Source organism: Orcinus orca, chromosome 12 (genome assembly GCF_937001465.1).
Source record: "Orcinus orca chromosome 12, mOrcOrc1.1, whole genome shotgun sequence".
Classification (NCBI taxonomy): Eukaryota; Metazoa; Chordata; class Mammalia; order Artiodactyla; family Delphinidae; genus Orcinus; species Orcinus orca.
In genome coordinates this window covers 25146135-25168518 of record NC_064570.1, presented here as the reverse complement: position 1 = coordinate 25168518, position 22384 = coordinate 25146135, and the positions used below count along the sequence as shown (strand labels likewise).

General features: G+C 41.0%; 1 protein-coding gene and 1 long non-coding RNA gene across 3 annotated transcripts in view; one reads left to right on the top strand and one right to left on the bottom strand.

Annotated features, from left to right (window-relative positions):
* The window catches only part of ARFGEF3 (ARFGEF family member 3), a 312275-nt gene that overhangs the window by 281050 nt on the left and 8841 nt on the right, over window positions 1-22384 (top strand). For both annotated transcript variants that reach the window (XM_049695570.1, XM_004263774.3), the window contains 7 exons: window positions 380-508; window positions 2519-2695; window positions 4270-4384; window positions 5179-5281; window positions 5511-5642; window positions 7428-7549; window positions 20453-21671. In XM_049695570.1, coding sequence (XP_049551527.1) covers window positions 380-508; window positions 2519-2695; window positions 4270-4384; window positions 5179-5281; window positions 5511-5642; window positions 7428-7549; window positions 20453-21671 — 1997 coding nt within the window. The remainder of the gene's footprint in view (window positions 1-379; window positions 509-2518; window positions 2696-4269; window positions 4385-5178; window positions 5282-5510; window positions 5643-7427; window positions 7550-20452; window positions 21672-22384) is intronic.
* LOC117196711 (uncharacterized) lies at window positions 1583-6244 on the bottom strand. Its single transcript, XR_004477030.2, has 3 exons — window positions 6114-6244; window positions 5122-5383; window positions 1583-2791 (listed from the first exon to the last, which is right to left on the bottom strand). It is a non-coding gene; the product is annotated as an uncharacterized LOC117196711 (long non-coding RNA).

Below are 22384 nucleotides of genomic sequence, written 5' to 3'. Positions count from 1 at the left end.
TATATATATTTATAATTTTTTAAAAAAGGATTAAAGTGATGGAACTAAAAGGATATTATTACTTTGCTATCATCAACTTCCAATGAATCTAACAATTGTTTCATATAGTAGAATTTACACACCACATCACCTTCTTCCTGAAGGGGAATAAGGAAGACACTTGAACAGTATTTTTTTTTCTTTGACTTTGTCAGAACATGTAAGTCATAATTAATCCATGCTTATAGGCACTGAGGGCTACCTTACAGGGTAATGCCTTATATCCATATAGCGCTTGGTAGTTTTCAGAAGCCTTTTATATATAGTGTTTAGTTTGGTCTTGTGATGATTCTGTATTATGTTTGACCGAATTTCACAGAGGTCTGCTTTTGGTTTCCAGGTCTGATAGAAGTCTGGATCATTCTGCTGGAGCAGCTCACAGCAGCTGTGTCTAACTGTCCACGTCAGCACCAACCCCCGACCTTGGATTTGCTCTTTGAGCTGTTGAGAGATGTTACCAAAACACCTGGTAAATATTTCTATGTCTGTCTTTCGAGGGAGTTTGTTATACATATAACTTTTTTCAGGAAGGTATTTGTATGAGTGTCTATTTCACTGATGTAACCGCAGAGAGCATAATAGATGCTCGATATATATATTTGTTGAACATTTAAGACATGTCCTTGTATTGTTTATGGGTTTCCCACCAGTCCATTTATAAGTAATGGGTGGTGGCCAGGTAGGTGAATGTGTAGAACCCCACTATATTCAGGCCAATGCTGTGGTATCAATGTCCCCTTGAGCCAGTTGGCTTTGCTCCGTTCTATGGTTACAGCCTTCCTCTGTGGCTGGGTCTCATACTCCTGGCCCCAGGGCTGTCAGTAGGGCTTAACAGGTCTACCACTGACATGAACCAACCACTCAGATGTATGAAGACAGCAACATCTTAATTGTATAAAGGTCGTAGGTGATTGTATTTGGGAAAAGACATCTAGTGAGTTCCTGATAGTACAGGAAATGGCCTTTGGGAGTTTATTTCTTGTTCTGAATTAGTCAAGGTTAGCATGCACACTTATCAAATTTTCCCAAGATTGGAGAAATTTTTTATAGAAATTCTAGTTTTCACTAACAGAATCAGAACCACAAATGAAATCACTAGTTTAATTCTCGAGTAGTAAGAGGAGTTTTGTATTCAGTATAAACTGATGAAGACTTGATAAGTGATACTGTTTTAGGATCCATAGCAAAGTTTATATCAGAATTTGTTTCAGGAACACCATTATAGCTACTCCTACACATTAAAAATTTAAAGACTTTCTATCCAGGAATAAGCAGGTATCTTACAGAATTAATTATATGCCACTATTTCTAAATCTGTTTTATTGGTCAGTATCATTTTCTACTACTAAGTGTGTATGAAGAGCGTTTTAGCCCAATAATTCTACTCCTAGAAATCTATCAAAGGAAATTAACAGTAATGAAGATAGCATTCTATATATAATGATGTTTGATGAAGCATCTTGAATACCAAAATAATTATGAACACCCTAAATGGGTTAAATAAGTTATGGTAAAAGCATGTAAATATCTACAGGCATTAAAATGAATATCTGTGAATAATATTTAATGACATCAATAATTGTTTACAGGGCATTATGTTAAAATATATATAGCGTGGAGTACAATCTCAACTTTATGAGAAGCATTTATAAATATACACATACACCCAAAGATAATACATTCAAAAAGTACTAGAATGAAATACATCAAAATATTATTTTCTTCTTCTTTATATTCTCATGTGTTTTCTGTGTTTATTATGAAAAGGATACCTTGCTTGTGTAGTCAGAATTTTAAAAATCCATCAACATTTCCACAAATATTTTTATTACAGTGTTGTTCATGAAGCAAAATATAGAAACATCTTAAATTTCCATCAGTAAGGAAATAGATAAGTAAACTAATGCATATACAGTTTGAATAGTTTGGAACAGTATGTGGTAATAAAAATGAGGAATATCTAATTTGCTGACACAGAATGATCTCTAACTTGTAACTGTTATGGGCAAGAAATCAACATGCAGACCAAGGTTTACCTTATCCCATTTATATAAAAGTAATTTAAAAAAACCTCTATTTCTCTGTTTCTTATAAATATATGTACTCTTAGTTTCATATAAATATACATAGAGTTCAAAAGGTGAACTTTTTCTTATATGTGTATATGTATTTGTATGTTTATGGGGACTAAGGAATTGATCAAGTGATACTTTAGCTTTATCAGTATTGTTTGAATTTTTAACGAGTATATTTACGTATTACGTAATTAAAATCATGCAGAAACAAAAAAGAAAAATGTCACCAAAGACCATATATTTCCCAATCAGTGGTAAATTCTTTTTCCTTGCTCCTTCTCAGAATGGGGAGCTCCTGCGAAAGAGGAAAGAGGTGGGAAGCTCTCTGCCATCACTTGGCGCTGCCATTCTGTTGCAGGAGAGGTGCTAAGATCACAATTCTGATGCTGACCTTTCTTTTTCAGGACCAGGGTTTGGCATCTATGCAGTTGTTCACCTTCTCCTTCCTGTGATGTCCCTTTGGCTTCGCCGCAGCCATAAAGACCATTCTTACTGGGACGTGGCCTCTGCTAACTTCAAGCATGCCATTGGTCTGTCCTGTGAGCTGGTGGTGGAGCACATTCAGAGCTTCATCCACTCAGGTATCTGGTGCCAGAGCAGCTCATGCTGAGTCGTTGTTTAGTAGACAGCAGCATTGTCTAGAAGTGCTTAGTAAACACCAGTGCATGATTTTTGTCCTGGGAATTATTAAAATAGAATTACATGGTTAGTGCCAGCCTTCTAATAGTAGGTTGTCAAGAAGAAAATTGGTACCCCTGTGTCCTCTACAAAATTATCAAACAGAATGCTTAAAATACATGTGTGACTAAAAATAAAACACCTAATGAGGTCTAGGATATCTGTGCATTAGGAGAGGGGAGGCAAGTTCAAGTATATAATAAATTAAAAAAGAAGAAATACCCCTCTAGGCTGGGGGGTAAGGGAGAGAGTGTATCCTGTTGTCCTGCTGCATCTGGGGAGGCTAAATGGAAGAGGCAGGGTTTTAGAAAAGGCTCAGATTATGGACAAGAGGTTACTTAACAGATTAGGGGGGAAGAGGGGGGTCATATCTGTGGCACTTTGAAAAAGATTTGGAAGTGTGGGGTGGATAGTATGCTGAAGTCAGCAGGCAGAGAGGGAGCTGTTATGTCAGCTGTGGTACCAGTGGAGCAGCATTTGTGAAATAGATACTTGCCATGGAAAGATCTGGAAATTTGGGAGCAGGAGGAATCTTGCTGCTAGCCCTAAAGGTTACAAAGAAAAGGGAAAGACATACAGAAGTTTAAGGGAAGAGGGGAGGTCAGAGGCTCCCTTGTTGGAGAGGTTAGAGAAACTCATGAGAACTTGACCCCAAGGAAGAGTCAAAAAGCAAAGATAAGAAATGGGGGTCTCCACTAAGCTTAGTAAGGACAATTTGCACTGCAAAAAACACACCGATCGAGAAAGAAGAAAAATGGGTATTTCCACATGCAGGCACTAACTGCATCCCTAGTGGTAGAGTTTCTGTCCAGGTCCTGGCTTTGCACAGCTCAGGACCCTTGAGGATTCCACTGAGAATTGGTTCTGTGGCATTGCAAGGACTTTGTGGAAAAGAACACTGGCGTATTCCTTGAACTGGGCAAACAGAATGTGATTTGGGGAGGTCTTATTTTCTTTAGTCTGGGGACAGCATGCAGACTGAAGCCAAACTGAGAAGGTTCAAGAAGTGGTGGTTGGTATGAGAAGATTTTTTGTTTACTAAGAGCATTTAACTCAATCTAATGCAACGATCAGCCGTAAGGAATGTTTGTTTTATCTTTCCCTTTAAGAATTAAAATTTTTTACTAGCTAGTATTCAGGCTGTATAATAGTATATGTTCTATTTTGCTTAAGCAGAGGAATTATATACTTTGAAAAGTGTACATCAACACATTAAAGTGAGCCACATGCATTTCATCTTGATATATCTAGAAATGGATGAAACAAGCTAAAATTAGGTAAAAACCAAGATAATTTTTGCTATAATGAGTGTTTTTTTGTTGTTATTGTTATGGCCATTTTTCTCATTGTTCTATTTCCCAGGTACTTGTATATTTTTTGTATCATTTAGCCTTTCCTCTTTTGCTGTAGTATAGATGCTGTCCAGCCCGTTCTTTGCAATACCGCTGAGTGCAATCTTGCTTTGATTTTCCTGCAGACATCAGGTACGAGAGCATGCTCAACACCATGCTGAAGGACCTCTTTGAGTTGCTGGTGGCGTGTGTGGCCAAGCCCACAGAAACCATCTCCCGAGTGGGCTGCTCCTGTATTAGGTGACATAAAGGTTCCCTGGCTCTCCACAAAACTGGAGTTTTTATTATGAAATCCAGGGGAATTCAGTTCTTTGATGGTAGCAGTCTACTTCTTATAAATAAAAATGACTGTGCTACTAACTCTTCATTTCATCCAGTCAGCAAATATTTATTGTGTAAGTCACTATACAGGGTGCTCTGCTGCCTAGAAAGTGATGTGACCAAGGTCCCTACCCGCAGGGAGCATACAACCTGTTCTAAAGGACAAAGAGAGTCATGGGAAAAGTGATAATAGGAAGGAGGAACTATAAATGCCATGAAAGGACGAGACGCCTGGGGAGTAGAGCAGTCAGCAAGACCTTTTGTAGTAATGATACTTGGTCAGATCTCCCAAGGTGGGTTAGCTTCCGCTAGGTGGCGACTTTGTAAGCAGAAGAACAACATGAACACATACATGGAGATAAGAGTTACAGGTGACAAGAGGGTTTTATCTTGTTATGTGTAGAGGAGTAGTGGCAAATTGGGCTGGAATGGGAAAATTAGTATAGAATATATACATGCAAGCCTAAGTTTAAACATCGGCCTATTTGTAGTGGGGAATCCATTGATTTTTTTTTTTTTTACATTAAATGGGTCAGGAAATAGTATTAGGACAATGGCATACTAGATGGGCCGAAGGCAAGAGTGACAAAAGACAGCAAGACTTGTAAGGGAACTATAGACTAAATCTAGGCACGCGTCTGGAAGGACCTACCTACCTTTTGTGACAATAAAATATATGAATTCAAGACTTCTTTCCTTTTTTCTCCTGGCAGGTACGTCCTCGTGACAGCGGGCCCCGTGTTCACGGAGGAGATGTGGAGGCTGGCTTGCTGTGCCCTGCAGGACGCCTTCTCGGCCACGCTCAAGCCGGTGAAGGTAAGTCACTCAGAGGAGAGACCAGGGCACCTCCAGCCTTCCTGGTGATCCTCAAGTTGGGTCGCCTGGAGTCTGCCTCCCTCCTTGTAGCAGGCAGTCTCACTTGGTGGGAACACGGTAGCTGGATCAGTACTTTGTCCCAGACACAGTGACAGTGGCAGATCAAAGACAGGGCCTGGAGCCATGAACTCAGGTGCACCCAGTGAACGACTGCCGTGTTTCTCCCCAGGATCTGCTGGGCTGCTTCCACAGCGGCACCGAGAGCTTCAGCGGGGAAGGCTGCCAGGTGAGGGTGGCAGCGCCGTCCTCCTCCCCCAGTGCTGAGGCCGAGTACTGGCGCATCCGAGCCATGGCTCAGCAGGTAAGGATGGGGTTTTGGATCCCAGGGTCTCTGGAAGCTTGAGCTATTGCTAGGGGTCGTTTCTGAAGGCCGTGCATCACCACACTGCCTTTCATTCCTTTAGGGACATAGGTGTCCTGGCTCTGAGCTCTAGCCAGTGCTGTTCTTTTCCAGAAATCACTTGAACCTAGTCAACAGCGTCATGGTCCTCTCACCATTTCTAGCTTGTTGCATCCTGCAATACCCTGATCAAATAGGGTCCTTTTCCACCCGGCCGCTGCACTCCATACATAACTTGACTTGCACTACTTATGTTATAAATAGTTACTGAAATACCATTGTTAATGCTAGACTATGAGTGTCTAAAAATGGTAAACTTATTTTTTTTCCCTGTATCTCCCATACACAGCAAAGAGCTTAACATTTACAAGTTGTTTAATAAATTTGAGTTGAATGTTAACTAACCAGTAAAATTAAGATGTACTTACTTACCGTGCAGGAATCACCATGTACCAATGACTTTTTCTTCTGACACACGGCAGAAGTCACAAAAGTTGGTTGTAAGCTGATGAGTCAGGAGCAGAGAACATATTCCGTATATTGGTAGTCCTAGAGCAGGGCAGATGGAAGGCACTTATTAAATATTTCTTGAATCAATGAATCACTAAATTACAGAAGTCCTTAATAGAATTTCCCCTTAGCACACTGATAACCCGGGATTCCCTATCCACAAAAAGAACTCAGTCACGTTCACCATATTAGTCGAGAAGTTTCCTGCCAGGTCTGGCTTCTGAAGCGCTTTCCCCAGCTCTCCTCAGAGCGTGGGGCAAGAACCCTCCCACCTTCAACTACTCACATCTGCTGAGCACATTCCTAACATCCCGGACACGGGTTCTGGCCAGGAACCATAACAGAGAAGGCAAGAGGGTGGTCCTCTCTGAAGGGGTGGCCTCTCTAAGTAGAAAGCCTTCACAGCTGACTAGATGAGGAATTTCCACCCACAGCAAGAATATGAAAATGGAACCTGTTCTGAAATAGTTAGTGGAGAAGAACGGCAGAAAACAGTTAGCGAATCTTTCATTTCTTCATATTACTTTCTTCTTCAGTCCCAACCTTCTCCCATATTTACTCTTCAGATAACCCAGTATTCAGTGATCTGATAATTTAACAAGATTTGGAAAGAAAAAATTCCTTAAGAATACTCAGGTTTCCAAAGGGAAGTAGTGAAGGTATATTAAATAATGTCAAATGAAATCATTTGGATCAGAATCCGAGAAGTGGCTACTGTTTTCTAAGACACTTCTTCTATTGGCTGTTAATAGAGCAGCGTGGCCACAGCAGCAGCCTTGACAGGAGAAGCCCCAATTAGTTTCCTGTTCCTACGTGGTTTAGAATATGTACCAAACGGACGTCTAAAGCAGAGTAGACCTCTTACAAACATAGCCCCTTTTTATTTACTCTTAACAACATTAAATGTCAGTCCTTGCTATTTGGAGTGTAATGACTTGTCCCGGGGCAGAAGCAGTAGTGTTATTACTATTCGTGCCAGCAGCTAACTTTTATTGAGTACTTACTCTTCTTTTCTAATGCTTTGCATATGTCAGTACATACATATTAATTCATTTAATTCTCTCAACAAACATACCAGTAGGAAATCATTACCAAGCTCATTTTAAAGGTGAAAAAATGAGTAGAAAGAATGAGTAGAAAGAGTGAGCCACTTGCCGAAGGCCATCCAGCTGAGCCCTGGCGGAGGCAGGTCGAGGACGGTGGCGCTCTGACCTGTACCTTTGTATATGTGTGCAGGTGTTTATGTTGGACACCCAGAGCTCCCCAAAGACTCCAAACAACTTTGATCATGCTCAGTCCTGTCAGCTCATTATTGAACTGCCTCCTGATGAGAAGCCAAATGGACACACCAAGAAAAGGTAAGCAGCTAAGCGCTCATAAATAGGAAAGTCCATTTATCCCCAGCTCCTGCTCATTGAAATTCAGGCTTCAGCCAAGAATACTGAAAATGGTTGTGGAGTCACTTAGCAAAAACTTGCCAGCATTTTAACCAAATCTCCCACATTTCACATGTGTTCGTTGGCTAGGGCTGCCATAACAAAGTACACAGACTGGGTGGCTTAAACAACAGGAAATTAATTTCTCACAGTGCCAGAGCCCGGAAGTCCAAGATCAGGGTGTCAGCCATGTTGGATTCTTCTGAGGCCTCCCTCCTTGGCTTCTAGATGAACGTCCGTTCCCTGTGTCTTTGCATGGTCTTTCCTCTGTATATGTCTTTGTGCAAATTTCCTCCTCTTAGGAGGACACCAGTCATATTGGATTAAGGCCCATCCTAATGCCCTCATTAACCCAGTTATTTCGTTAAAGACCCTTTTTCCAAGTATGCATTCTGTGATACTGTGGATTAGGACTTCCATGTATGAATTTGCCGGGGGCGGGGCACAACTCACTATCTATAGCATCATACATATCATAATCCTTTTTAAAAAGAAAATAATATGAGCTCTGATTCATATTGTTTCAGTGAGAAATACATCTTTAACTTCTCATGAGCAGTACAGCTGTTAGGATCCAGAAAGCTCAGTGCATGCCACAGGAAACTTGCTCTTTTTAAATACTATCATCCTGCCAAAAAAGACATTGTTCCTAGAGTTTAAGATGAAGCCAGTGACTGAAGGTTCCCATTTTAAAACTTCTGACACACTAGTAATAATGATGATAAGTATTTGAGTTCAATAGATGAAGTACGGGGAGTAGGTAATCCACTTGTGCATGAGGAAACATTCAGGCAGACTGCGAAGCAGGGGAGCTGGAATCAAAACCAGGTCTAGCTGAGCACAATGCCTGTGTCCTTTACCATTTCCATGTTAGGGGGAGAGTGTGAATTTTCCAAAAGTTACCAGGTAGCATAGCAGTTTGATTACTAGACCTATTTGGGTGAAATTTCCAGGTGCTAACTTTTTTTAGTCAAGTGTGTGTGGTACATACAGAAGACTATGTGGAAGGTTCAAAGGTTATCAAGCATGAATAAAAAGTGAAATAACTTATGAACCTGCCACTGCACTTCAGAAGTAGAACTTTACCGATATCCCACGTATTCCTCCCAATTCTGTGCCCTGCTTCCTTCCACTGCCGATCACGCAAAAGTGTTGGGCATTTTTATCTATTCTGCATACCAGTGATTGTGCATTCCTTTCCACAGCTTTAAGCGTTGATCTACTTTCAAATTTCAGTTCTTTTCTTACCTGTTTTCCTTTTTTTTATATATTTCTAGTCCCTTCAGCCAATTATTCCTACTAAAACAATTTTTGAAGTAAAAGGAGAAAACGGGGGAGAGGAATAATAAGCTGAATTCACATTATAAATAAAACACAGGAAAAATAGGATCACCTAATATTCCTATGTTACTGGTTTTAAGATTTAAAAATCTATCACCATGGTTCCTCCGTTTACTTAGTACTTTCAATAGACAATTACCCCCTCAATGAAATTCAGTAAAACAGGAAAAGCACAAATTCTTTAGTAGAAGCCACTATGCCTTAAAACATCCTCTAAAATTCTTCAAGTATTTTGCGTTGGTGGATTTGACTCATTCACAGGGGCAATTCTTAGCACAGAAAGTAGGAGAAGATGAGTTAGACGTAAGAAAAGTTTGTGCATCTGCTGGTTAGGTGCATCCTCAGAGGTCCACATTAAAATCACCCATGGGGAAAAAAAGACTGGAACTAAAACCAGATTGCAACATTTAAGTAAAGAGAAATCTGGGTTTGCTTGTTCGTTTTAACATCTTTATTGGTGTGTTAGTTTCTGCTTTATAACAAAGTGAATCAGTTATACATATGTTCCCATATCTCTTCCCTCTTGCGTCTCCCTCCCTATCCCACCCCTCTAGGTGGTCACAAAGCACTGAGCTGATCTCCCTGTGCTATGCGGCTGCTTCCCACTAGCTAGCTATTTTACCTTTGGTAGTGTATATATGTCCATTGCCACTCTCTCACTTTGTCACAGCTTACCCTTCTCCCTCCCCATATCCTAATGAAACTTAAAAGCTTTTGCACAGCAAAGGACACCATAAACAAGACCAAAAGGGAACCCTCAGAATGGGAGAAAATATTTGCAAATGAAGCAACTGACAAAGGATTAAGCTCCAAACTTTACAAGCAGCTCATGCAGCTCAATATCAAAAAAACAAACAACCCAATCCAAAAATGGGCAGAAGACCTAATAGACATTTCTCCAAAGAAGATATACAGACTGCCAGCACACACATGAAAGAATGCTCAACATCATTAGAGAAATGCAAATCAGAGCTACAATGAGATATCATCTCACACCAGTCAGAATGGCCATCATCAAAAAATCTAGAAACAATAAATGCTGGAGAGGGTGTGGAGAAAGGGGAACCCTCTTGTACTGTTGGTGGGAATGTAAATTGATACAGCCACTATGGAGAACAGTATGGAGGGTCCTTAAAAATCTAAAAATAGAACTACCGTACGACCCAGCAATCCCACTACTGGGCACATACCCGGAGAAAACCATAATTCAAAAAGAGTCATGTACCACCGTGTTCACTGCAGTTCTATTTACAGTAGCCAGGACATGGAAGCAACCTAAGTGTCCATCAACAGATGACTTCTGAAGGTTGTGCTTCCTACTTCAGGAGTCCAGGCTGCCAGCAGGATGGGGTTGAAGTGTCAGAGCCACTGCTCAAGGAGACCATTTCTTCCAGGCACCTGCACTCTGAACTAATCTGGTTTTTGTTATTTTGGTTTGTTTTGAATGCTTCTCTCAGCATACATTTGCCCTGGGACAAGAAGATGAGAAAGGCACTGCCCTGTCCCTTGAAGATTTATGTTATAGTGGGGAGGCCAGCCCAGTGATAAGTGACAGGATTTCCCTTCTTAGTTAGGGTCCTGTAGTTGTGGACATGAAGCACTAGACCAAATTGGTGGCTTTCACAGCCTGCTTCTTCAAAAGAGTGCATATTCAGGTCTCCTCATACCTCAAGTAACTTCTATGGTGGGGGAATTGGGAGGGGTTGGGGAGTTACCATTTAATGGGTTCAGAGTTTCTGTTTGTGATGATGAAAAAGTTCTAGAAATAGATAGTAGTGATGGTTACACAACATTGTGCATGTACTTAATGCTACTGAATTGAACTTTTAAAAATGGTTAAAATGGTAACATCAGGTTATATATATTTTACCACAAAAATGTTGCTTAAGTGATATGTTACAAGGGGTTACTGTTTGTGAGTGACAGCTCTTTGTACATATTCCATTTTTGCTGAAAGTACGATGTTTTCTTTGAGATACCACTACGCAAAGGTCAACCTTTAAAAAATGTATGGGAGGATTTTTGTTCTTTTTTGCTAGTTAAAATATTTTTCCTGCTAGTTATAAAATAATTTTTAAATTCATGGTCTTAAAAAATGGTACAAATGAACTTATTTACAAAACAGAAATAGAGTCACAGATGTAGAAAACTAATGGTTACCAGGGAGTGGGGAGAGAGAAAATGGGAGATTGGGATTGACATATACACACTACTACATATAAAATAGATAACTAATAAGAATCCTACTGTATAGCACAGGGAACTCAATACTCTGTAATGGCCTATATGGGAAAAGAATCTTAAAAGGAGATATAGGTATATATGTAATATGTATGAGATATAGTAACTGATGCACTTTGCTATACACCTGAAACTAACATGACATTGTAAATCAACTATACTCCAATAAAAGAAATTTTTTTAAGTATTAATGTAACAGTTAGACTTTTGAAATCAGTAGTATGAATGAGTTGTAATTTTGTCATTATCCAGTTATGGGAATTAGTTTGCAACATCGTGGCATAAGCTATTTTCGTGAAATTCTAAGAGCAGTGAAAAGAATGGGAAACCATAAACCCAAAACCACACTGGTGGATTAAAATGTTGGAATTGGAATTGAGAGTGTTTTCTTAGTACAGGAATCCAGCCAAACAAAAGGGGCTGGATCACCAAAATGTGAGCATTCACTTCTAATGTTGCCTTATCAGGGCTGTGCCCTGATTGATTAGGAAGTTGTCATGACTGGCAGGTTGCACCTGCTTCTCAACCAGGAGATCTGGCCAGATGTCTAGGGAGCATTCACCCTCTCCCACCTCCCCCAAATGCACATCCACGGCCCACAAAGAAGTCCCACGTCTGTGCTGGCAGAAAAGGATGCAGAAAAGAATTAGCCTGTGCTGAGTGAATGCTGTTTTCTCTCCTAGGTTTGTTTTAGAAGGCTGCAAATTAAATTATCAATTTCTTTCATTTCTTTCTTTGAAAATATTAGCCCCATAATACCTCTAAAGTTAAAAAACTTTTCAGTGTTTAGACCTTCTCTATCTCCCACACTGGATGCACTAAAGCTTTTATACATATGTACCTAAAGCATTAACATTTTTAATCCTGGAAAACTGGTTTGGTGCCTATAAACCAACTTCAATAAGATTCTAAAAGCTTTGGGTTTGAAGATGGTGGAGTAGAAGGACATGAGCTCACCCCTTCTTATGGGAAAACCAAAACCACAAGTAACTGCTGAACAAACCACTGACAAATAAATGCTGGAACCTACCAAAAAAAGACACCCTACATCCAAAGAAGCCACAATGAGACAGTAGGAGGGGCACAATCATGATAAAATCAAACCCCATACACACCAGGTGGGCAGCCCACAATTATACCACAGAAGTTCTCGCACAGGAATGAAAGGTCTGAGGTCCACATCGGGCTCCCCAGCCTGGGGGTCTGGAGGAGGAGCCCCCAGAGAATCTGGCTTTGAAGGCCAGCGGGGTTTGATCGCAGGAATTCCACAGGACTGGGGGAGACAGAAACTCCACTCTTGGAGGACGCACACAGGGCTCATGCACAGTACCCAGGGAAAAAAGCAGAGACCTCATAAGAGACTGGCCAGACTTACCTGTTAGTATCGGAGGGTCTCCTGCAGAGTTGGGGGTGGGGGGTGGCTGTGGTTCACTGCAGGGACAAGGACACTGGTGGCGGCAGTTCTGGTGAATATTCATTGGCATGAGCACTCTTGGAGGCTGCCATTTTCTCACCAAGACCTGGCCCCACCCAACAGCCTGTAGGCTCCAGTGCTGGGATGCCTCAGGCCAAACAACCAACAGGGAAGGAACACAGCCCCACCCATCAGCAGGCAGGCTGCTTAAAGTCTTCCTGAATAAATAGCTGCCTGATAAACATACCCCCTGACATGGCCCTGCCCACCAGTGGACAGGTACCAGTCCCTCCCACCAGGAAACCTGCACAGGTCTCTTAGACAGCCTCATCCACCAGGGGGCAGACAGCAGAAGCAAGAAGGACTACAACCCTGCAGCCTGTGGAATGGAAACTGCAATCACAGAAAGTCAGACAAAATGATATGGCAGGAGTATGTCCCAGATGAAAGAACAAGATAAAACCCCAGAAGAACAACTAAGTGAAGTGGAGCTAGTCAATCTGCCTAAAAAAGAATTCAGAGTAATGATAGTAAAGATGTCCAAGATCTTGAAAAAAAGAATAGAGGCACAGATCGAGTAGATTCAAGAAACAAAGACCTAGAAGAACTAAAGAACAAACAAACAATATAATAACTGAAATGAAAAATACAGTAGAAGGAATCAATAGTAGAATAACTGAGGCAGAAGAACAGATAAGTGAGCTGGAATACAGAATGACAGAAATCACTGCTGTGGAACAGAATAAAGAAAAAAGAATGAAAATAAATACAGGAGGACAGCCTAAGAGACCTCTGGGTCAACATTAAATGCACCAACATTCACATTATAGGGGCCCCTGAAGGAGAAAAGAAAGGACCTAAGAAAATATTTGAAGAGATAAGCTAAACACTTCCCTAATATGGGAAAAGAAACAGTCACCCAAGTCCAGAAAATGCAGAGTCCCAGGCAGGATAAACCCAAGGAGGAACACACTGAGACACATAGTAATCAAACTGACAAAAATTAAAGATAAAGAAAAAATATTAAAAGCAAAAATGGAAAAGAAACAACCTATAAGGGAATTCCCATAAGGTTATCAGCTGATTTCTCAGCAGAAACTCTGCAGGCCAGAAGGGAGTGGGATTATATATTTAAAGTGATGGAAAGGAAAAACCTATGACCAAGAATATTCTATCCAGCGAGGCTCTCATTCAGATTTGTCAGAGAAATCAAAAGCTTTACAGACAAGCAAAAGCTAAGAGAATTCAGCACCACCAGACCAGCTTTGCAACAAATGCTAAAGGAACTTCTCTAAGCAGAAAAGAAAAAGCCACAACTAGAAACAAGAAAATTATGAATGGAAAAGTTCACTGGTAAAGGCAAACGTACAATAAAAATAGGAAATAATCTGCACACAAATATGATATGAAAACCAGCAATTGTGAGAAGAGGAGATCACAAATGCAGGATATTGGAAATGCATTTGAAATTAAAAGAACAGCAACTTAAAACAATCTTGCTTTTATATAGATTTCTATATCAAAAACCTCATGGTAACTGCAAACCGAAAATCTACAATAGATACACACACACAAATAAAAGTAATCCAAACACAACACTAAAGTTAGTCATCAAATCACAAGAGAACAAAAGAGGAAGGGAAGAAAAAGCACGTACAAAAACAAATTCAAAACAATTAAAATGGCAATAAGAATATACATATCAATAATTACTTTAAATGTAAATGGATTAAATGCTCCAACCAAAAGACACGGACTGGCTGAATGGATACAAAAGCAACACGTGTATATATGTTGTCTACAGGAGACCCACTTCAGATCTAGGAACACACAGAGACTGAAAGTGAGTGAATGGCAAAATGTATTGCATGCAAATGGAAATCAAAAGAAAGCTGGAGTAGCAATATTTATATAAGACAAAACAGACTTTAAAGATTGTTAAAAGAAACAAAGAAGGACACTACATAATGATCAAGGGATCAATCCAAGAAGATATAACAATGGCAAATATATATGTGCCCAACATAGTATCTGCCTTATATATTGAGGTGCTCTTAACAGCCATAAGAGAAATCAACAGTAACATAATAATAGTGGGGGACTTTAACATCCCACTTACATCAATGGACAGATCATCCAGACAGAAAATAAATAAGGGAACACAGGCTTCAAATGACACATTAAACCACAAGGATTTAACTAATATTTATAGAGCATTCCATCCAAAAGCAGCAGAATGCACATTCTTTTCAAGTGCACATGGAACATTCTGCAGGATTGATCACATGCTGGGCCACAAAGAGAGCCTTGGTAAATTTAAGAAAATTGAAATCATATCAAGCATCTTTTCCGACCACAATGTTATGAGATTAGAAATCAACTACAAGAAGAAAACTGTAAAAAACACAAACACATAGAGGCTAAACAATATGCTACTAAACAACAAATGGATCACTGAAGAAATCAAAGAGGAAATCAAAAAGACCTAGAGACGAATGAAAATGAAAGCATGATAATCTAAAACCTATGGGATGCAGCAAAACAAGTTCTAACAGGGAAGTTTATAGCAATACAATCTTATGTCAGGAAACAAGAAAAATCTCAAATAAACAACCTAACCTTACACTTAAAGCACCTAGAGAAACAACAACAAAAAAAAACCAAAGTTAGTAGAAGGAAAGACACCATAAACATCAGAGCAGAAATAAATGACATACAGACAAAGAAAACAATAAAAAGATGAATGAAACTAAAAGCTGGTTCTTTCAGAAGATAAAAAAATTTGATAGGGCTTCCCTGGTGGTGCAGTGGTTGAGAATCTGCCTGCTAATTCAGGGGTCACGGGTTTGAGCCCTGGTCCGGGAGGATCCCACATGCCACAGAGCAACTGGGCCCGTGATCCACAACTACTGAGCCTGTGCGTCTGGAGCCTGTGCTCCACAACAAGAAAGGCCGCCATAGTGAGAGGCCCGCGCACCGCGATGAAGAGTGGCCCCCGCTTGCCACTAGAGAAAGCCCTCACACAGAAACGAAGACGCAACACAGCAAAACTAAATAAATTAATTAACTCCTACCCGCAATATCTTCTAAAAAAAAAATTTGATAAACCTTTAGCCAGACTCATCAAGAAAAAGAGGGAAGAGAGCTCAAGTCAATAAAATTAGAAATGAAAAAGGAGAAGTTACAACAGATACCACAGAAATACAAAGGACCATAAGAGACTATTATAAGCAACTATATGCCAATAAAATGGACAACCTGGAAGAAATGGACAAATTCTTATAAAGGTACAATCTCCCAAGACTGAACCAGGAAGAAATAGAAAATGTGAAAAGACCAATCACAAGTGCTGAAATTAAAACTGTGATTAAAATACTCCCAACAATGGGGCTTCCCTGGTGGCACAGTGGTTGAGAGTCTGCCGGCCAATGCAGGAGACAGGGGTTCATGCCCCGGTCCAGGAAGATCCCACATGCCACGGAGCGGCTGGGCCCGTGAGCCATGGCCACTGAGCCTGCGTGTCCAGAGCCTGTGCTCCGCAATGGGAGAGGCCACAACAGTGAGAGGCCCACGTACCACAAAAAACAAACAAACAAAAAAACTCCCAACAAAATACGAGGGCCAGATGGCTTCACAGGTGAATTCTACCAAACATTTAGAGACGAGCTAACACCCATCATTCTCAAACTCTTCCAAAAAATTGCAGAGGAAGGAACACTCCCAAACTCATTCAATGAGGCCACCATCACCCTGATACGAAAACCAGACAAAGATACAACAACAAAAAAAGAAAATTAAAGGCCAATATCACTGATGAACATAGATGCAAAAATCCTCCACAAAATACTAGCACACCAAATCCAACAATACATTAAAAGGATCATATACCATGATCAAGTGGGATTTATCCCAGGGATACAAGGGTTTTTCAATATCCGCAAATCAATTAGTGTGATACACCGCATCAACAAATTGAAGAATAAAAACTATATGATCATCTCAATAGATGCAGAAAAAGATTTTGACAAAATTCAATACCCATTTATGATTTTAAAAATCACCAGAGGGCTTCCCTGGTGGCGCAGTGGTTGAGAGTCCATCTGCCGATGCAGGGGACACGGGTTCGTGCCCCGGTCTGGGAAGATCCCACATGCTGCGGAGCGGCTGGGCCCGTGAGCCATGGCCGCTGGGCCTGCGCGTCCGGAGCCTGTGCTCTGCAATGGGAGAGGCCACAACAGTGAGAGGCCCGTGTACCGCAAAAAAAAAAAAAAATCACCAGAAAGTGGGCATAGAGGGAACATACCTCAACATAGTAAAGGCCATATATGACAAACCTACTGCTAAAATCATACCCAACAGTGAAAAACTGAAAGCATTTCCTGTAAGATCAGGACAAGGATGTCCACTCTCATCACTTTTATTCAACATAATTTTGGAAGTCCTAGCCACAGCAACCAGAGAGGAAAAAGAAATAAAGGGAATCCAAATTGGAAAAAAGAAGTAAAACTGCCACTGATTGCAGATAACATGATACTATACACAGAAAATCCTAAAGATGATACCAGAAAACTACTAGAGCTCATCAATGAAATTGGTAAAGTTGCAGGATACAAAATAAATACAGAGAAATCTGTTGCATTTCTGTACACTAACAACGAACAGTCAGAAAGCGAAATTAAAGAAACAATCCCACTTACCATCACATCAAAAAGAATAAAATACTTAGGAATAAACCTACCTAAGAAGGCAAAGGACCTGTACTCTGAAAACTATGACACTGATGAAAGAAACTGAAGATGACACAAACAGTTTGAAAGATATACCATGTTCTTGGATTGGAAGAATCAATAGTGTCAATATGACTCTACTACCCAAGGCAATCTACAGATTCAGTGCAATCCCTATCAGATTACCAATGGCATTTTTCATAGGACTAGAACAAAAACATTTAAAATTTGTATAGACACACAACAGACCCCAAATAGCCAAAGCAATCTTTTTGTTTAAGTTATTTATTTAATTTTTGGCTGCATTGGGTCTTTGCTGCTGCACACGGGTTTTCTCTAGTTGCTGAGAGCAGGGACTACTCTTCGTTGCAGTGCACAGGCTTCTCTTCGCAGTGGCTTCTCTTGTTGCAGAGCACGGGCTCTAGGCACGTGGGCTTCAGTAGTTGTGGCTCGCGGGCTCTAGAGCGCAGGCTCAGTAGTTGTGGCACATGGGCTTAGTTGCTTCACGGCATGTGGGATCTTCCCGGACCAGGGCTCGAACCTGTGTCCCCTGCATTGGCAGGTGGATTCTTAACCACTGCACCACCCGGGAAGCCCCAAAGCAATCTTGAGAAAGATAAACAGAGCTGCAGGAATCAGGCTCCCAGACTTCAGACTATACTACAAAGCTACAGTCATCAAAACAGTATGGTACTGGCACAAAAACAGAAATATAGATCAACAGAACAGGATAGAAAGCTCAGAAACAAACCCACACAACTATAGTCAATTAGTCTACAACAAAGGAGGCAAGACTATATAATTGAGAAAAGACAATCTCTTCAAGAAATGGTGCTGGGGAAACTGGACAGCTACATGTAAAAAAATGAAATTAGAACATTCTTTAACACCATACACAAAAATAAACTCAAAATGGAATAAAGACCTAAATCTAAGACCAGATACTATAAAACTCTTAGAGGAAGATATAGGCAGAACACTCTTTGACAGAAATTGCAGCAATATCTTTTTCATTCTGTCTCCTACAATAATGGAAGTGAAATGAAAAATAAACAAATGGGACCTAATTAAGCTCAAAAGATTTTGCACAGCAAAGGAGACCATAAACAAAAGGACAACCTACAGAATGGGAGAAAATATTTGCAAACAATGCGACCAACAAGGGATTAATCTCCAAAATTTACAAACAGCTCATGCAGCTCAATATTGAAAAAAACAAACATCCCAATCATAAAATGGGCAGAACACCTAAACAGACATTTCTCCAAAGAAGGCATACAGATGGCCAGGAAGCACATGAAAAGGTGCTCAAGATCTCTAATTAGAGAAATGCAAATCAAGCCTACAATGAGATATCACCTCACACCCGTCAGAATGGCCATTATCAAAAAGTCTACAAACAATAAATGCTGGAGAGGGTGTGGAGAAAAGAGAACCCTCCTACACTGTTGGTGGGAATATAAATTGGTACAGCCACTATGGAGAACAGTATGGATGTTCCTTAAGAAACTGAAAACAGAGCTATGATCCAGCAATATGATCCAGCAATCCCACTCCTGGGCATATATCCAGGGAAAAATGGTTCGAAAGGATACATGCACCCCATTGTTCATTGCAGCGCTGTTTACAATAGCCAAGACATGGAAACATTCATCTGTGCATTGACAAATGAATGGATAAAGAAGATGTGGTACATATATACAATGGAATATTACTCAGCCGTTAAAAAGAATGAAATAATGCCACTTGCAGCAACACGGATGGACCTGGAGATTATCATACTAAGTGAAGTGAGTCAGACAAAGAAAGACAAATATCATATGATATCGCTTATATGCGGAATCCAGAAAAAATGATACAAACAAACTTATTTACAAAGCAGAGACAGACTCACAGATTTAGTGAATGAACTTATGGTTACCAGAGGGGAAGTATGGAGGGGAGGGATAGATTGGGAATTTGGGATTGACTGGTACACACTGCTATATTTAAAATAGATAACCAACAAGGACCTGTGTAACACGGGGAAGGAACTCTGCTCAATACTCTGTAATAACCTAAATGGGAAAAGAATTTGAAAAAGAATAGATACATGTATAACTGAATCACTCTCTGGGCACCTGAAACTAACACAACATTGTTAATCAACTATACTCTAAATTTTAAAAAATATCTCTCCAGGTATTCTCATAGCTAGGTGTCTTAGCAGAGTTGACACACTTGACAGTTGTAGTCAGAATTCCTATATCTGGAATGTGCAGACCAGTAAATACTTCCTTCTTCCTCTCTCTTCCCCCAAGCCTATATGGAATATTGCCTTTGTCTGGGTATGTTATACAACATGCTGTCACATCCTGACTTAGTACTTTCAGAGGCTATCCTTGCACAAGATAAAATGATGCAACCAGTTAAAGAATAACGTGGAATCTTGCAATTAGCTATTTCTTGGATTCCCTAGATAACTAGCAGAAGAGAGACTTTAAGCTCTTAAGCCTATCTTAGTGAAATAAAGACTTCATTCCTAGATATGCAGGAAAAAGTGAAACTGGGGAAACAAAATGAACTCAAATGTCCAAGCATAATGTTAATTATTATATATTAATTTTTCTGTTTATTAAAAATTCCTCAGCCGTCACTTATAAAAATAGTAAAAGCATTGGGTTTAAGGAAAAATGGCAAAGGGTTGGAAAAAGGCCAATTAAAATTACTATAACTCAACAGAAATTGTTACTTTCTTGATTTATTACTCATAACTATGAAAGAAAACAGGTCAATAACATAATTGTGTCTACATTAAAGATTTTTTAATAAAATTGTTCTATTTGTTTGCTAAGTCTTGTTGAGAATCGTTAACTCAACATCATAATATTAATTCTATAGCTCCCAGATTTTAAAGGTGTCAGGAATTCCATTAATCATGATTAAAATTGTCACCTTGTAATGCCCCAAGCAATTTGTCCTTTTTGAAGAAAGACATTAAAATACAAGTCGTTTAGTTTGTAATTTTGCCTAGTCATTCTGTTTGTGTAAGGTCTGAATTGCTTTAAGGTAACTCATATAAGGCAGCTGGCTACTAATCAATGCCTTTCTTTTCATTTGAAGTGTTTCCTTCAGGGAAATTGTGGTGAGTTTACTATCCCATCAAGTGTTACTCCAGAACTTATATGATATCTTGTTAGAAGAGTTTGTCAAAGGCCCCTCTCCTGGGGAGGAGAAGATCCAAGTGCCAGAAACCAAGCTGGCTGGCTTCCTCAGATACATCTCCATGCAGAACTTGGCCGTCATCTTTGACCTGCTGTTGGACTCCTACAGGACGGCCAGAGAGTTTGACACCAGCCCTGGGTTGAAGTGCCTGCTGAAGAAAGTGTCTGGCATCGGGGGCGCTGCCAACCTCTACCGCCAGTCTGCCATGAGTTTTAACATTTATTTCCACGCACTGGTCTGTGCTGTTCTCAGCAACCAGGAAACCATCACTGCTGAGCAAGTGAAGAAGGTCCTTTTTGAAGACGATGAGAGGAGCACAGATTCCTCCCAGCAGTGTTCATCAGAAGATGAAGACATTTTTGAGGAGACCGCCCAGGTGAGCCCCCCTAGAGGCAAGGAGAAGAGGCAGTGGAGGGCTCGGATGCCCTCCCTCAGTGTCCAGCCCATCAGCAACGCGGACTGGGTGTGGCTGGTCAAGAGGCTTCACAAGCTGTGCATGGAGCTGTGTAATAACTACATCCAGATGCACTTGGACCTGGAAAACAGTATGGAGGAGGCACCGATCTTCAAGAGCGACCCTTTCTTCATCCTTCCCTCCTTCCAGTCGGGGTCATCCACCCCGTCCACTGGGGGCTTCTCGGGGAAAGACACACCTTCCGAGGATGACCGCAGTCAGACCCGCGATCACGCGGGCGAGCCACCGAGCCTGAGGGGGACCAGCGGGGAAATGCTGCTGCTGCCCCCGAGCCCCAAGGTAGAGAAGAAGGACCCCAGCCGCAAGAAGGAGTGGTGGGAGAACGCCGGCAACAAAATCTACACGATGGCAGCCGACAAGACCATCTCAAAGCTGATGACCGAGTACAAGAAGAGGAAACAACAGCATAACCTGCCCACCTTCCCCAAAGAGGTCAAGGTGGAGAAGAAGGGAGAGCCACTGGGGCCCAGGGGCCAAGGCTCCCCGCTGCTCCAGCGGCCCCAGCACCTGATGGACCAGGGGCAGATGCGGCACTCCTTCAGCGCTGGCCCCGAGCTGCTGCGCCAGGAGAAGAGGCCCCGCTCGGGCTCCACCGGCAGCTCCCGGAGTGTCTCTGCAAGGGACGCCGAAGCCCAGATCCAGGTGGGTACCCGCCCCCCACCGGAGGATGCAAGGGTCCACAGCCGGCCATGCAGGAGGGAAGCTGGGTACCAGTGACGCACCTGTGCCCCTCAGGGAGCACTCAGACACGTTATGATCCTCCACAGTCAGGGGACTGCCTGCCCCTAAGACATAGGATCCATCAGTACATCCTTGTGAAACTGAAATTGTATTCTCATAATTTCAGGAATTGTTTCTATGGGTCATAACAGATACTACTGAGAATTAGGAACCCACCTGTGTAAATAAGATGACGCCAAAGCTTAGAAAATGGATGGACTTAAACCCAGGACTCAATGCCAGTTAGTCATTTGAAGATAGCCCTGAAGCAATTCTGTAGTTATGAAAAATTATGTAAAGGGAAAAGGCAAAGTGCATATTATGTGGTTATTCCAATGAATTGTTTTTCTAGCCCATCCTGAGCACATAAAAATTCTCATTTTCAGAGTGTTCCTATTCCTTTATATAATTAATATTTGCAATTCTATGGTACCTCCCAAAAATGAGCTTGAGAAGTAAAGAAGAGGGGCACTGTTTCGTTCAATTTAAGAAAAGATGAGATGGGAAAAGACAGAAGGATCTAAACTCATGGAGAGCCCTTTAAAAGTCATCTGGACGTTTATTTTAAGTTGTAGATTCCTGTTGCAGGCATAGTAAGATAGGAGCTCTTGGGCCCTAGGATTCTGTGGACCTAT